Source organism: Microcaecilia unicolor, chromosome 13 (assembly GCF_901765095.1).
Source record: "Microcaecilia unicolor chromosome 13, aMicUni1.1, whole genome shotgun sequence".
In the NCBI taxonomy this organism is placed as follows: domain Eukaryota; kingdom Metazoa; phylum Chordata; class Amphibia; order Gymnophiona; family Siphonopidae; genus Microcaecilia; species Microcaecilia unicolor.
The window spans coordinates 54,994,660-55,012,535 of NC_044043.1; the positions used below are offsets into that span (position 1 = coordinate 54,994,660).

The following is a 17,876-nucleotide window of genomic DNA, read 5'->3' on the forward strand; positions in this document are numbered from 1 at the left end:
TGACTCCGGATTGACCACACATGCCCTGGTACGCAGATCTTGTGTATCTTCTAGTGGACACTGCTCTAAAACTACCTCGGTCTCCTGATTCAGGGGCCGGTACTACACCCAGAGCTGACTTGATTTTGTCTTATGACTTGGCTCTTGAAAGGGTACGGTTCAGGAGCGTAGCTACGTGGGGCTACAGGGGCCTGGGCCCCCCTAGATTTGACTCTGGACCCCCCTGCCGACGACCCTCTCAACCCCCCCTCCCGCCGCCAACCCGCCATCGCCGTCTGCTACCTTTGCTGGCGGTGGACCCCCAACCCCCACCAACCAAGGTCCTGTTCATCCTTCGTTCTGTTTCTGAATCTTACGTCCTGCACGTTATACGTGCAAGACGTTAGACTCAGAAACAGAACGAAGGAAGAACAGGACCTCGGCTGGCGGGGATTGGAGTCCCCTGCCAGCAAAGGTAGGTGGGGAAGGGTTGGCGGCAGGAGGGGGGTTGAGAAGGTTGTCCGTGGGGGGGGGGGGGGGGGGGTCAAAGTTGTTGGTGGTGGTGGCGCCGGGGGGGGGGGGGGTTGGCGATGGCAGGAGGGGGGGTCAGTGGTGCCGGGAGGGGCTAAAATGTGCCCCCTCACCTCGGGCTCTGGACCCCCCTCCCACCAAAGTCTGGCTACGCCCATGGTACGGTTGACGAAGAGAGGCTATTCATCCAGTGTAATTGTCATGATGCTTTGCTCGTGTCGTCGTTCCACTTCTCTGAACTATATTTGTACTTGGCTTATTTTTGAGTCTTGGTGTGTGGTAGAGCTGTTTCTCCTTTTCGAACTTCTGTGGCTCAGGTTTTGGACTTTTTGCAAGATGAGGTTGACAGAGGCTTAGCTCTTCTGTCAAAGGGAAGTCCCTAGCTAGTCATCCGGATGTAGGCTGTTTCCTTCAGGGAGCGGGTCTTATCTGTCCTCCTACTAGATCCGTGTTCCCAACTTGGGATCTCAATTTAGTTCTTTCCGTTCTTCTTTCCATTCTTACTAGGCCTCCTTTTGAGCCATTGTCAGCTTATTCACTTAGATTTGACTCTTAAGATGGTATTTTTGATGGCCTTGGCCTCGGCCAGGCGTGTATCAGAATTGCAAGCTTTTTCCTGCAGGTCTCCATTTCTGGAGTTTTCTAAAGAATGGGTGGTTTTACTGTTCATTAATTCCTTCCTAAGGTCTTGTCGCCATTTCATCTGAACCAGGCAGTGGTTTTGCCAGTGCTCGGCTCTTCAGGATCAGAAGAGCAGCGGCATTTGTGTAAAATAGATATCTAACATCTAACGAGCTGTCAAGCAATATTTGCAAACCACAGACGATTTTAGACAATCAGATCATCTCTCTGCTTCTTGGTGGCTCCCGTAAAGGGCTGGCTGCTTCTAAACCTACCATTTCTAGGTGACTTAAGGAGATGATTGCCTCCGCTTATCTTCTTTCTCATAAACAGGTCCCAGAAGGTGTAATGCCGCACTCTACAAGGGGACAGGCAGCATCCTGGGTGGAGCGATTTTTGGTGCCTCCATTGGAAATCTGTAAAGAGGCAACATGGTCTTCCTTACATTCTTTATCCAATCATTTCCAACTTTTTCCGACTTGATGTACAGTGTTGGCAAGATGCGCTTTTCGGTGTGAAGGTTCTTACGGCAGGATTGTTAGGGTCCCTCCCTTAAGTGCACTGCTTTGCTACTTCCCATCAGTCATATTCTGGGCCAATCCAGAGGGATGCTAAGGAAGGAGAAATTAGGTATTACCTGCTAATTTGCTTTCCTTTAGTCCCTCTGAGCCGGCCTAGAATATATCTCCCACTATTAGGAGAATCTGTAGTCTGTTTCCAATTTGTTTCATGTCATTCAAATTTTGTCCTTTTCACGTAGAGCTGCTTCGGGAGTTTGATGTAGATATATATATATATATATATATATTTTTTTTTTTTTTTTTTTTTTTAAACTACAAAACACCAAAAGCCTAATTTTTCTGACTCACATTGTTCAAACTCACTCCCTATTGGGGGCAGATATCTGGTGGCTGTTCAAGTTCATTGGTTGCACAAGCTTTATTCTTGCTATTTCTCTCTCCTGTTTGTTACGCTCATACTGTAACTATCTTTAGATAACCAGGCTCTCATTGGCTCTCATGAGAATTAGAATTCTCAGTCTCCACCTGCTAGAAGGCATGCACAACCCGTCAGTTATATTGTGGGCCGGTCCGGAGGGACTAAAGGAAAGCAAATTAGCAGGTAATACCTAATTCCTCCTTGCTGGTGTTGGCAATATGCTTTAAGTATTGATGTGAAGTATGACTGCCTTTCTTGTCTCATGAGAGCATGAAAACGTTGAAGAGGCTTGATGGTCTTTTTTTTTTTTTCTTTTTTTGCACTTAGGAGTTTGCTGTTCCTGATTATCGGTCCTCTCACCTGGAGGCATCTCAACTCCTGCAACAGCAGCAGCTTCGGAGACGACCTTCTCTGCTATCTGAATTTCATCCGGGTTCTGACAGGTCAAGCCTTAATCTACTCTGAGCTATAAGAAAGTTCTGTTTGAATGTCTTGATTAGATTGTAAGTTCTGTTGAGCAGGGATTGTCTTATACATGTTTACTACATACGCAGTGCTGTACATTAATGTTTTATTTATGAATTTTTTAAATTAAAAAAAGATGAATCACAATGCTGTTGGACTGTTAACACTCAGTTTAAGTAAGATTGCCATGAGTAAGAGCATGAAAGGAATTTTAAAGCTTTTATTGTCCTTTCCATCCCTTCATCTTATAGACCTCAGGACAGGAGATCAGGCTATGAGCAGCAGTATCATTCAGCTCAAACACAAAATGAACATGATTCCCTGGAATCAAAGCGACAGCGTCTGGAGCAGGTTTCTGATTCCACTTATCAGCGTGTCGGTTCCACATCCTCTGTCATACCATTGATGCATTCCATGCAGGAAGGACTCAGAGCTGCTGGAGATATTAAAAAGGTAAAACTGTTGCCATATCACACTTGGCTCCTCTCTAGCACTGACTAAATCAGTATTGTGAAAGCTAAACCTGTAGTGCAGCTTTGAAAACGATTGTCTGACCCACATGTTGCTGTAAAATGGGTGTTTTTACTGTACAGTAATACCTATGCATTTTCTATATCCTAGGACTATGCAGGGAAGCATGAGACCCCTTCCTCACCACACTCGGGCCAGTCCTGTGCCGATGAGCAGGATTCATCTCCCTCTAAGCTATCTAAGGAAGAGTTGATACAGAGCATGGATCGTGTTGACAGAGAGATTGCAAAAGTTGAGCAGCAGATCCTGAAACTGAAGAAGAAACAGGTAACTCAGATAATTAGAAAGTTTGCAGTATGAAACTGTTCTGCTACAATTACTCCAAAGAAGATGCTGTGCAAGTCCTATGTTTCACCCTATAAGAGCACCATACACCATCAGGAGCAGTATTTTCTCTGTCTCCGGTGGATAATTGCCGGTTTCAGCACAGTAACCAAAACTGTAATTTGGTCGGCCTCTAGTGTCAGCTTGGAGATCCTGGAATAGGTGGTGATTACTACCGATGCAAGCCTAGTAGGTCAGGGAGCCTATTTCCTTGGTCATTTTGTACAAGGGAAGTGGACTGTGACTGAGGCATCCTGGTTCATCAACCACCTGGAGTTGAGGGCTGTTCAGTTCATCTTGCAGTATTTTCTAAACATTCTTCTCTGCAAAGCAGTGAGAGGTTTCTCCAATAATGCAATGACAGTGGCCTATATCAACAAGTAGGGAAGAATACAGAATGTAGCATTAGTTGACAAGTTGCATATTCTCTGATGGGCAAAAGAACATTTGTTAGCTCTCTGTGGTGCGTATTGCAGGAATGCAGGATGTAACGGCAGATTTTCTGAGCAGACACTCTGGATCCAGGGGAACACATACAGAATCTCTGGGCATTCTTTACATAGCGCTGATGGTGTCTAGAGCCAGTATCAAGGTTCGGAGATTCCTCATGCACAAGAAGGAACAGGGGATGCAAGATCTTAATACTCTAATTCAGCACTGACTGTGATAAGAACTTCTATATGTATTCTGTCTCTTCCTATTTTATATCAACTCCTGTGGAAGATTGACCCTTCCTGGATGCAGAATATATTAATGGCGCCAGATTAGTCTCTGAGGCCTTAATTTGTAGTCTACTTGTCAGTCAACCCTAGAAAAAGATCTGCTGTGGCAAGGTCCAGTAGTAATAGAGGATCCACCTCCCTTTTGTCTTATGGCTTGCTCTTGAGAGGTCACATCTGAGAAGAAAAGGATATTCAGAGGAGATGATAGCTACTCTTCTGCTAGCAAGGAATGGATCAGCTTGGAAGGAAGTATGCTTGAGTGTGGCATACTTGGTGCACACATTGGTCTTTCTACCTTTGCAACATCAGTTAATCACATCTCTCTCCTTTTTTCTGGAGGTCTCCATAAAGGTCTTCCTCTTAATACCTTAATGGTGCAGACTGTGGCTTTAGCATGTTTCCAAAGAAAAATGCAAGGCCTTCCTTGGCTGCCAACCCAATGTACTTTGTTTACTACCACTATAATTGTCTAGTCCAGAATGAAACTTGAAACTGCTATGACTATTCCACTGTTTGAAATGCTAAAAAGAGCAGTTCTTAAAGATCTCACTCTTAAGATGGTTTTCTTTTTAGCCATGTCCTCAGCATGTAGGGTTTGGAAGTACAAGTGTGCTTTTGCAGGTATGCCTTACTCTGTTTTACTGGAGCTGGGGTTACCATCAGGAAGCTCCTTCCTTTCTTCCAGAAGTGGTATCCCCCTTTCTTGTGAATCAGTCAGTTTTTTCTCCCCTCTTTTAAAAGAGAAGAGTGTAGGGAATAATTCAAGACCTTGCATTTATTAGATGTTCATCAGGTGCTAATGAGATGTTTAGGATTTCTGATAGGTTGTCTTATTTGGTGGTGTAAGAAAAGGCCAGGCAGCCTCTAAAACTGAAATTTCATTTGTTCAAAGAAGCTATTTCTTTATATTCTTAAAGGTAAGCAATCTCTTATTGGTTTAAAAGCTCATTCCATGAAGGGTATGGCTACTTCTTGGGCAGAACTTTGAGGGATGTGGCTACAAGTTTCCAAGTTTATTTAGAATTTACTACCCTGCCCTATGGTAGTCTTCAACTAATACATATAGTAGTTATAAATGATAATAGAACAAAAAGCACAGGCATAATACAACAGACGGAGGTAAAAGGGAGGGGATTGAACTACAATAATGATAGGATAGAAACATGATAACACAATGGGAGAGGGGAGCTCTGCAAGTCAGCAAGTCTCCTGGACTGAAACCGAGACAGGAGTTGTTAAAGGAAAGCATCAGCAAATAGGTTTTAAGTTGGCCTTGAACTTGGGTAGAGAGGATTGCAATCTTAAGGATCCTGGAAGAGTGTTCCAGAGTTGAAATCCCTGGGCGGGGAAGATTCGGTTCCTGGTGTGTTTGTGAACTATCATAGGTAGGGATTATAAGCTGGTTTTGTTGAGTAGATCATAGAGTTCTTGAAGGGCTGTATGAGATCAAATAGCAGGAAAGATACAGCAGTTCTCCAGAAGCTAATATCTTGTGGACTAAAAGTAGAATTTTCTACGTTATACGATGGTTGATTGGTAGCCAGTGAGCATTTTTGAGGTGTGTGGTAACATGATCATACTTTCTTATTGACAGGGAAATTGAGGTTTCTGAGTGATTTGGAGACATCTGAATTCTTTGACCCTGAGTACTTGATACAGTAAATTACAATAATCGAGTAATTACCAATGAGTGAACCAAGGTATTACTAGATGAAGAGAGAATCAAGGAGCAGATCAGATCTACAGAGCTTATAAAAGCAACTTTTAACAACTTGAGAGGTTTGAGGTCAAAAGAGAGATTGGAATCGAGCAATATGCCTAAAATACGAACTGTATAAGTCTGGGGAATTGGACTGTTTGAGAGGAAGATAGACATAGGCAATGAAATGTTTGTTTTGGTGGAAAAAAAGGACAAACTTAGATTTTGCAGGATTAAGGACAAAGTTATGGACCTGAAGCCAGTTGGTGAGCTTAGTTATAGTTTATTTAAGATTTGCTGTACCGCTAATGCTAACTAGCATGTTTCAATGGTTTACAGTAAATGAAAACCAATATCAGAAAGGAAAAGAGCTACAAATTCTGATAGGAAAGATTAAAAAAAAAAAAAAGCAGACAAGCAACCCAAACAATGGGACAAACTAGGAAAGGAGGAGATAAGTAGAGACAGTTTCTGATTTAGTGCACAGATTTCAGTAAGATTGCATGTAGCCAAGGTGCAGAGCACCTGTATGTCATCTGTGTAAACAAATGTTTTCAGTTTCAAGGTCTGTGCTAAGGTTAGGAAAGGGGCTGGGAACATTTTATAGAGGGTAGGTGAGAGAATAGATCCCTGAGGGACATCAGAATTAGGTTTGAAAGAAACGGAGTTAGAATCATTGAAGGATACAGGATAGATTCTGTCTGTGAGATAGAAAGTGAACCAATCAAAAGTGCTACTAGAAAGACCGATCAAACTGAGGCTCTGTAGTAAAGTGATTGACCAGATTGAAAGCTGCAGAGAGATCTAATGACAACAAGATAACTGATTTTGGCTTGATCAAGAGCGCAATAAAGGAAGGTTGTGATACCCATCAAGGTAGTCTCAGTGCTATGATTTTGTCTGAAACCAGTTTGATTCGGGTGAAGTATGTGTGATTTAGAAATAGTGTGTCAGTTGTGAATGTACTACGGATTCAATTATCTTGACAGTGAAAGGAAGGTTTGTAATGGGACGATAATTGTTTAGCTCTAAGGCTAATGCTGTAGTATCTTTAATTTTAGGACGAATGGTGTCTATTTTAAAGAAATCAGGAACAGAGCCTGACGATAAATTGTGGGTAGTCATAGAGTGAATGAAAGGAAGTAAGGATTCAGGAGAATGTTTAATCAAGCTTGAAGGGATAGGGTTGGTTAGTACTGTAGTTAACTTCATAATGTTGATGCGCCTACCAAACCTGGCAGTGGAGGGCAGATTGAATTGATTGAGAGTGCTACAAGATACTGCTGAAGTTGTAGGCAGTGTAGTTGCAGAGGTGGACACCAATAGGCAGGATTACTTTGTAATTGAGTGATTTTGTTCTCAAAATGTGTAGCTAAATGGGGCGGAAGGCAGACATTCAAAAGTGGCTGCTGAAGAGTGGAAGGAGGTAAAGGACCTCAATGTCTTATAAAGAACAGTTGACTTAGGGACCCTGACTATATTTGAATGGTGTAAGCTTTCTTAGCAGTTTAAAATAGCTGTTTTATAAGAGTGGGCCATACTGTTATAGATAGAGAGGTTGATAGATGAAGGATGACGGCGCACTTTCAGCCTGACGAAGCTGACGTTTATGTTGCTGTAGTAGGTTAGTAAACCAGGGGTCTAACGAACTTGTGATTGATGGTGAGATTGCAAAGGGGCAGCAACTTCTAATACTTTATAATGCTCCGAGTTCCATGTCTTGAATTGTTCAGATAGGGATAGTTTTGTAAAAGAGGCGAGGTTCAGATCCAAGTGTGATAGTAAAGAACTTGAGGTGAGGTAACGTGTTCATACTTACATTGGCAATCAGACAAATTGCAGTATTCTGGATGATTTGAGTTCTTTGACTCTTGAATTCTCGATATGGTGAATTACAGTAATCTAATTGAGTAATTACCAGTGAATGGGCCCGGATATTAATAGGTGAAGGGAGGATCAAGGAGCAGATAGATTGGATTGATCGCTGCATACTGTTGCTAAGAATTACAGATTGGGTGTCAATACCAGATCAGAAGCCGCCTTTTGTGGAGGAGGGCAGGGGCTGTAGGATCCCACCCCTCAGGCTTCACACACTCATGCTTATCCCTCCTCTTTCTTTTACTAACAGTCATCCTCCCCAGTCCCCTTTGTAGAAGTCTCTCTGTCTTCCTAATGATCAGAGTTGACAAAAGGAAAAAAGAACAGGGAGTTTCTTTTCCTTTAAAGCCAGAAATGGCAGTGATTGCAGCCAAAGGGTAGGGAGCAGGATGTAGTGTGTTCATCGTAGGCTGATGGCAGAGCAGGTAGATGCAGGATACTTTAGTGGTGACTGGGGGAAGAGAGGATCTCAACGGAGAAGAACACTTCCAGCTTGGGCTGGTGGCAGCAGTGATCATTGGTGGTGTGAGGAAACAAAAATAAGAATAAGTTTTGAGATTTCTGGTACCTAATTCCCTGGCTATTTCCTCCCTAGCCTAAAAGCATATATGATAATGATAACATGGGCTTCCTTGCCTTTGCCAAATTTTTTAGTAACGCACTTCTGAGCTCTTGTTGACACACTGGTATATCACACCACACCAGCTTAGCATCATATCTTCAACAGTGGCTAGTCCAGGTCACACATAACCAGAAGATGCCAAAAAGTGACCTACTTCTCATAGTTCATTACCAAGGATGAATAGTGGCTTTCCTACTTCTTCCTGCTGCCTATCTCTTTTAATCCATCTAGAAAGGAGAAACCAATCTGGCTCTCCATGGTATACGGAGCACCCCATAACATGCATCTGTGCAAGAACTCCTTGATCTGATTACAAAGGTGACCTTGAGTTTCCCTAGGATGGTGATTATGGGAGACGTTAATCTACATATCAAAAGCCCAAATGCCACCATAGCTGTTTTCCTGGACACGTTGATAGCACAGATGATCAATTCTCCAACCCATGAGAACGTCACATACTAGACTTGGTGTTCTACAAAGGAGTTGACATCCCAGAATACCGGGATAATGGTACTGAAATAGCATGCCTATCATTGACAGACCACTTTCTAATCAAGTTTTCCCTAAGTGACCACCTGTAACAAATGAATACTACCTAGAGTTTGGAAGGAGATCAAAGATGAAAAAAAGCTGACTGCTGAGAATTTCCTAGAGGTCTTGGACTATCTACGTGTAGATGAAAAGACAACTACAATGTTGGAGCAGGTTGATATTTGGAATACACATTTAGCTAAGACCCTAGAGAAAACTGTACCACTAAAAAAGGTCTTATGCCTCTGTAACAAACACTCACCTTGGTTCTTTTCAGAACTTCAGGCCCTTAAGCTTGAAGGTCGAAAATGGAAAGGAGATGACATAAATCTTGCCTGGATGAGGACAAGTTAAACTGTAGGAAACATATGATGAAGTACCACCAAACTTTAACAGCAGCCAAAAACAGTATTTCTTTGAATGCTCTGAGCAGGCCATCAAGTCAACCAAACACCTGTTCAGCATAGTAAACAGCCTACTGCAACTCCCACAACAGAACCAGCCTGCCCAGTCAAAACTGAACTGCAGTGATTTTGCTGCATACTTGCAGACAAAATTAAGTCTCCAACAAGATTTACAGGCAATTCTACCCAGTCTCCAGGTCAGCTAACCAGGAGCGCACAAACTTGCCCCCAACTCACACAGACATATGGGACTCTTAATCCAATAACAGAGGAGGTCCTTGACAAAATCCTGAGGTCTTCGACCAACTACCTGTTCCCTTGATCCCTGCCCATCAAAGATAATGCAGCAGACAAGCAAAAGCCTCATCAAAGGTGCTACAAAAACTGTGACCTGATCTTTCTATTGGGCAACTGCCAACAAAATTAAAAAGGGCAGTGGTGTATTTTTTGCAAAGAACAACAAGCTTGAAAGTTACTGGTCACTATCTAACATCCCATTTATAGAACATTTGTAGAACAAACAGTCTGTGTTCAACACAACAATTTGGCTAGAAGAGAGAAACTAGGTAGATCCTCGTCAATCTGGATTTGGACCTCGTTATGGAAGATGTTTTATTCTATGTGGAAACTTAAATGCATAAGACCCTACTTTCCAAGGGATATATTCCGCAACTTGATGCAATCAATGGCACTGAGCCATTTAGACTATTTCAATGGATTATATGCGGGTTGTAAAGTACATCTTCTGAAGAAACTCCAGACAGCCCAGAACACAGCTGCTAGATTGATTTTCAATAAATCAAGATATGATAGCGCTACACCTCTTTTGTTTTTTTTTATTTATTCATTTTCTTTCTTTTAAAAAGTATTCCACTTGACAAGCAATACAGATAGGAAAAAATATATAATTGTTTATACAAAAATGTAAATTATATTAATAATAGTTACTCTTCTTTAGACCACAGTGACGGGGGGGGGGGGGGGGTTGTCATTTATGAAAATATGACGTACCCTATATAATAATTCTCACCTCCAACGTTCTAAAGTAGCTGCCTGTGTCCGTGGCTCCTTCTGAGTTGCTGAGCTGGGCTCCGAAGTCAGGCTGATGTCACCGTTGCCATTGTGCTGAGAAAGAGGTGGGGCGAGGGCTCCAGCAGCCAGCTGGCGACACGAATCCTGCGGCCAGAAACAGAGGGTCGGGCCGGCTTACGGAGTGCCGGCTCTGTCAAGATGGCCAGCGCTCCACTTCGCGGGGGCGAGAGGATCGCAGCGACCCTCCCCTCCTCCCCCCATGTCCCACCTCCAGCCACCCATGTCCAGCGACCCTACCCTCCCCCCCCCCCCCCGGCGCATCAAACCCCCTCGCCACCCGCAGCTGCCACTGGTAACGATGTCCGGCCGCTGGTGCTTCTCCTGTTCAGCAGCAGCGACCGCTACAAAAAGAAAAAAAAGCCATAAATGTTTTTAAACATCAAGCGCGGCACCGCAGACAGCCATCAGGCATTGGCTGTCGGCTCTGCAGCCACTCTGCTCCTCCTTTCGCCTCCACGTCACTGCCCCTGGAGTAAGACCCTGAAGGAGCGCAGCGACGTGAGAGGCGAGAGGAGGAGCGGCTGCAGAGCCAACAGCCAATGCCTGATGGCTGTCTGCATGCCGCGCTTGATGTTTACAAACATTTATTATTTTTTTCCTTTTTGCTCAACAGGAGAAGCAGCAGCGGCCGGACATCGTTACCAGTGGCAGCTGCGGGTGGCGAGGGGGTTTGATGTGCCGGGGGAGGGTCGCTGGACATGGGTGGCTGGAGGGGGGACGGGGGGAGGGGGAGGGTCGCTGGACATGGGTGGCTGCAGGGGGGGCAGCGGGAGAGGAGTGTCGCTGGACATGGATGGCTGGAGGGGGGCAGGGGAGAAGGAGGTGGGGAGGGGGTCCTGAAACCAGAGGGGTGGGGAGGGGGACCCTGCGAGGGGGGTGGTGGGGGCACACACTCACTCACTCACTGTCTCTCACATAGTCTCTGACACACTCTGTCTATCACACACTATCTCTCTGTCACACACACACAGACACTCTGTCTCTCACACACTCTCTCTCACACACACACACACACACACTGTCTCTCTCTGACACACACACTCCATCTCTCTCACACACTCTCTCTCAAACATACACACTCCGAGGAAAACCTTGCTAGCGCCCGTTTCGTTTGTGTCAGAAACGGGCCTTTTTTACTAATAACATAATACATGAACTGCTTAGTACGCTTTATATCAAACAATAAAAAATATAATTATCTTAGGGAGTGACTGTTAGCCAATTTTTTTCAAATTTATAAGTGTTTTTAATTGCTCAAGTTGATAAAAAATATATTTTAAACCCAAATGTTTAATTACGCATTTACAGGGGTAATTCAAGTAGAAAGAGGCCCCCAGAGCTAATGTTTCTGTCCTCATGGAAAGAAAAAGTTTCCTACATTCTTGAGTCTGTTTAGTAATGTCCGGGTACATCCAAACTTTTTTTTCCCCGAAACAGAGACTGCAATCTTTTGAAATATATACGTTTAACAGCTTCTAAATCTTGTAGAAATATAAATGAAACTACAAGTGTTGCTCTCTCCGAGTCAGCATTTAAAGATGTTTCTAATATATCTGACATATTTAAATCTTCTTCTATATGTTCTCGGGGATTAGTTTCCAACAGATTATCCAAAGGTTTTTTGTTTTGTATATAATATATTTTGTCTATAGAGGGAAAAGTTTCAGGGGTAAAGTTTAACACTTCCTGTAGGTAAGTCTTGAACGCTTCTAACGGACTAATCCCCATAGTTTTCCCCATCTCTTCAACAAGGCATACAACAATGATCAACAAATATGAATTCCTGTACACATAGCCAGAACTGCCCCTACAATATCTGCTTGCCAAACTACTATCTTATTTTTATTATCATGTTACCCAAGATCTTCCACTAGTATTAAATGTACACTTTCTTTATAATTCTCATATATTTCTTAAATCTCTATTAATATGTTTGCTTGTTAAATAATACCATGTTCTATCATTATCATATTACCCAAAATTTTGCTGCTATTACTAAATTTATACTTTCTCATGTATTCTCATTATTCATGATGTATTGTAAGCCACATTGAGCCCGCAAAGAGGTGGGAAACAGTGGGATACAAATGTAACAAATAAAATAAATAAATAAAGTTCAAAAACCGTAAATTCAACCTTCGGTTGTAGTTTTCCTTCTGTTCCAGTTTACGTTGTATGGAAAGTTTATCTTTTATTACCGTGGTTGAAACTCCTTGCATTTGAGTTACATCTTGTCTGAGAGCACTTATTTGTTCATTAATTTCTTGTTTAGTACTATTAAAAGAAGTAGTAAGTTTACTGTACTCACTAGCTCTGTGATCTCTTTCGCTGATCTGGCAACAGTCACATCCACTCTCTGGAGAGCCTCCCAGATATTCTCCAGAGTCACCGTCTCTGGTTTCTGTAATTGAGCTACTCGCTCAGCCTGAAACCGCACTGGTTCTAGGCCTCCTTTGGGATTCGTCTCCAAAGATCCTCGAGTCGAGACCCCGTCTTCGCCAACTTCCAAATTGGGCAGGTCACGCCTAAGGAGACGACCTTCGGGCAGAGGTGGCAGATGATTGTCCGGAGGGGAGAGTGAAACTTCTAGCCCCAAATCTCCTAGTGATTCTTCACCCGTTGAGATAGCAGGGCCCCTCTCAGTAGGTAGGATAGATGGTCTGATGACGAACCTCTCTATCAGTTGCTAATTCGGGGAAGATGCCCCAGCTATCGAGGAAATAGCTTTGACTATCCCTTTTCGTTTTGTATGGGGCATTTTAGTAATAGAGGTAAAAGCATTTTCTGCAGTTTCGGAGAGAGCTCAGCCAGCGATCCTCAGTGTGCCGCCATCTTGACACGCCCCTTCTCCACTCCGATAGCGCTACACCTCTACGACTGAAACTACACTGGCTCCCTATCATGGACCGCATTACCTTCAAACTTTGTACTGTGGTCCACAAGATAATCTATGGTGATGCCCCAGGTTATATGATTGATCTAATTGATCTTCCGGACAGGAATAGAATCAGTTCATCTCGTACTTATGTGAACCTTCACTATTCTAGTTGCATTGGTCTTAAATATAAAACCACCTACACATTCAATTTCTCATACTTAGGTACGCAGATGTGGAATGCATTACCAAAGAGCGTGAAAACGATACATCACCATCAAGAATTCAGGCGATCTTTAAAGACCTATTTGTTTCGCAAGGCCTACCCTGCTGATTCTACTTTAAAAGTCTCAACTCTACAATGATTCAAAGGACAATTTTATTTCTTCTTTCTTTGTCACTTATTATACCCCCTTACCCTACCTTACCTGACCCTATTTTTAATTGTATTTGTTTAACCCCTACCGTACTTGGCATTCGCCAATGCGGTTATTGTAAGCCACATTGAGCCTGCTAGCGTGTGGGAAAATGTAGGATATAAATGCTGCAAATAAATAAATAAACAGGAATGGTTCTTGTATCCCTAGTAGATGATCTTGCAGAAACCGAGGCTGCTGGATTTTTCAGTAGCTTTTGGCACTGTGGTCACGATATGCTAGCATGACTGGCAGAAGCAGGTATTGGTGGCGCACAGTACTTGGTTCAGATCCTATCTACTTGATAGGTAACAGTCCATACTTTCGGCAGCACCTTATCACCACTATGGGCACCACAGGGATCAATACTGTCGCCTATTCTGTTCAATGTCTACCTGAAGCCGCTAGCCGAGCTGATTTGGTCGACGGACACTCAGTTCTACATCTTCGCAGATGATGTGCAGCTACTCATACCCATTGAAGCTGATTTTCCTACAGCCCTGAATAAACTGACTACCTGTTTAACAGCAATTCAAGAATGGATTAAAAACAACAAACTTTGCCTGAACCCAAGTAAAACAGAACTCCTGTGAATCCCTAACAACAGTGGGCACATATTTGACATGAAAATATCTTTTCGGAAATAAGAATTCCCCCGTAAATCACAAGTCAGAAACCTTGGAATACAGGTAGACTCAACATTTACACTGATCCCCCAAATCCAAGCAACCTTCAAAAGCTGCTTCTATCATTTGTGTCAACTGTGCTGCCTCTCTCCATACATTGAGAAGGCAAGTCTTGTCACAGTGGTTCATGTAGTGTTAACATCAAGGCTGGATTACTATAATGTGCTCTATACTGATCTGACTTCAAAGAACATAAGAATAGCCATACTGGGTCAGACCAATGGTCCATCTAGCTCGGTATCTTCCAATCCAGGTACCTGGCAGAAACCCAGATAGTAGCACCAGTTCCAATTGATTCAGAATGCTGCAGCAAGACTGATAAAATTTTAAATCACATGACCACATCACACTATTTCTGTAAAAACTTCACTGGCTACCAGTACAATATAAGGCTACATTTAAAACCGTCTGATCTTCAAGGCCCTTAAAGGAAATGGGCCAGAGTACTTGAACAGGATCTCCCTTTACATACCTCCAAGGTCACTAAGGTCCTCACAAAAAGTATTCGTAACCACACTCTCGCCAAAGAACTTTACTTGATGTGACACCCGTCAGCGAGCCTTTTCCAGAGTAGCCTCCACTTTCTGGAATGCACTCCCTGAAAGGCTTCACTTAATACAGTATTATCTCTACTTCAGGAAGTAGGTGAAAGCTTGGCTCATCAACTAGGCCTTTAATGGAAGAAGTAACTAACTTGCTAGTACATACACACAAGGACCGATATTTACACATACTGTGGCAGAACTTGCTTATCCCCTCTATCCTAGCTGAGGTTATATTCCTGCACCTTTCTGACTTCATGTGCAACTTTCTTTAAATTAGTTTTCTAACACCTGTTACTCTATCTTATCTATGTTCCATCTTTGCTTACATCTTATGCTGTTTATGAAAATGTTTTATGTAGCATACTATGCCATGCCTTGTACTGTTGTTTTGAATATTTTTGCTGCTGTAATTGTCTGTTGCCTGTGCTTGACTTATTGCTGTACACTGCTTTGAATGGATTCCTTCAAAAAGATGGAAAATAAGTCATAGAAACGTAGAAAAATGAAGGCGGGTAAAAAGCATATGGCCTATCCAGTCAGCCCATCCATGCCATTTATGTTCTGTTTCACTCCCTTAGAGATTCTGTGTACTTGGCCCAAGCTTTCTTAAACTCAAGATACAGTTTTCGTTTCCACCACCGCCACCGGCAGTCTGTTCCATGAATTCACTACCCTTTCCGTGAAGAAGTATTTCTTCAGGTTACTTCTGATTCTCTCTTCTTTCACCTTCATTCATTCCATAGTTTCCTTTCAATTGAAACACTTGCCTCCTGTGCATTTATGCCATGTAGGCAAAGTCTGTCCCCATTTGCTGCCTTAATAAATAAATACAAATAAATAAATAAATAAAATTTTATATGAACTTTTACTTAGAAACTTGTTCAATCCTTTTTTGAAAACTACTGGTCCAGTGATACAAATGTGTTTATGCTATGTCAAATTAGAATAGTTGGAATGTAAGTACTCTCCCAGTTCAGTACTCCATCTTCACACTACACCTTCTAGATGCAATGCTGGCTACCTGTATTCAGTGTTCCTGCCTTTCCTTTCTCTTATTTGGACTTTGAAATTGGAACACTTTGATTTCTGCAATTCTGGCTGACTTTCCTACTTTCTCTGTCAAACTTTCAAAAGTATTTCTGAATGTTGCTGCTGATATGATATTCAAGTACTCTTTTAAAAGTGCTTCTCCCCTGCAAAAGCTGCATTGTAGGGTTTCCCAAACCTGTTTCAGGGACCGCCACAACCATTCGGGTGTTCAGTATATCTGCAGTGAATATTCAGTATGGATATATTGAAAAAACAACTAAACAAATATGCTTGGTGGTGTGGAGATAGGAACAAATTCTAAATACAAATGCTTCCACTCAATACAAAACTACAATAGTAATGGGGGAAAAGCCTCAAAGAGCTCCCAGATCAAATATCCATCTGTCAGAGCTAGAACAGACCAACTAGTCTTCTCTTCATCATAGGCAAAAACCCCTTATGTGCGGCCCCAAAAATTCTTAATGGACCGCAATTGTCTGGTAAATTCTATTGATGATAGATTTTTTTGAGATCAAGAATTTTTATGAACAAAACGTGTTAATTTCTAGAACATACTCAATGTATAATGCAATACACTTAGCTTATTGCTTGGCATTCAATATTACTGCTGCTTCATGCTGCGCTGTTCCCTGCTTAGTTACCCTGAGCCCAGGGTGGGGTTCTCAACCCAGTCCCTAGGACATACCCAGCCATTTGACTTTTCAGAATATCCACAATGACTATGTGTGAGGCAGATTTTGCATGTATGCATTGCCTCTCTTGAATGTAAATCTATTTATGCTTGCATATTCATTGTGTATATCCTGAAAATCTTAACTGGGTTGAGAACCCCTCCTTTCAATGGTTGGGATAGATGAAAGTTGGGGAAGGAGTTTAAAAATAGGTGGGAACCCCCTAGGTAGCTATGAATGAAGCCTCAGTAAGGGGGGGGGGGTGTAAACAGGATAATTTGCAATGTTACCCCCATGCTACAGGGGGCACCATCCCCAAGCCTATCTGATACTTAGGGCTTTTGGGCCCCCTTCCAAATCCAAATCTTTGCCCTGGTCCCAGCATATTTCATTATCCTTGCAGTAAGGCTGCATTCTAGTGGAAGCTGGGTTTCTGAAACAGCACAAAGAAGCTGTTGGGTTAAAAAAAAAAAAAAAAGTCCCTCCTCCACCCTCTGACTTCTTGGCTGGAGAGAAATTTTGCACTGTTCATGCTGGTTTATCATTGTTTTTATTTCCCTTTTGAAATGTCCTCTCCTTGCATGTTTGTGCTGCTGTTTGCTGATGCAGATCCACTAACTGTTTTCCTCTTACAGTGAGTTCTGAATAATACTATTGAGGTAATATCTCTGAGCTTACAACTCGGTTGCAGATGCAGAATCTAGTTATTCATGCTAAGTGTTTCATACCTTACCCTTTTTTCTTTTTATCAAACTGTGTATGCATTATTCATTTTCATGCAAATTAAATAATCCTTTCTTCCAATAGGTCCTGGGTTACAAAAAAGCATGCTTGTTGAAATTTGAGAGATGATGCATGCCTGTGTGACCCTTTATATCTGAATATAGCCATTAAGAGTGTCTCTTCCCTTCTACTCCTGATTTTTACACATTTCTGATGAAACATACAAAGCGAAAAACTGTTGATCAGACATTTTCGATCTTTCAGTGCTTACTGTGCTGGCTGAAGTAACAGTATGGATGGCAGTTTTGATTTTGATTTTTTTCTTACCAATTTATTTTCTTCTTGTCTCTTAGCAACAGCTGGAAGAAGAAGCTGCAAAGCCTCCAGAGCCGGAGAAACCTGTCTCCCCTCCTCCAGTGGAACAGAAACACCGCAGTATCATACAAATAATTTATGATGAGAATCGGGTAAGTTCTTTCTCACTGTTCTAGTCCATGTTAATAGCTGATTATTCACTCTGCTGCATATTCAAATACACCATCTTGTAGCTCTTTAATTTGTGTATCATGTGT

At 42.4% G+C, this 17,876-nt stretch overlaps 1 protein-coding gene across 9 annotated transcripts in view; it reads left to right on the forward strand.

Annotated features, from left to right (window-relative positions):
• Positions 1-17,876, forward strand: part of LOC115482561 (nuclear receptor corepressor 1-like) — a 315,982-nt gene that overhangs the window by 73,158 nt on the left and 224,948 nt on the right. For all 9 annotated transcript variants that reach the window (XM_030222440.1, XM_030222445.1, XM_030222447.1 and 6 more), the window contains exons 3-6: positions 2,398-2,513; positions 2,787-2,988; positions 3,157-3,333; positions 17,658-17,771. In XM_030222440.1, the coding sequence (XP_030078300.1) occupies positions 2,398-2,513; positions 2,787-2,988; positions 3,157-3,333; positions 17,658-17,771 (609 nt within the window). The remainder of the gene's footprint in view (positions 1-2,397; positions 2,514-2,786; positions 2,989-3,156; positions 3,334-17,657; positions 17,772-17,876) is intronic.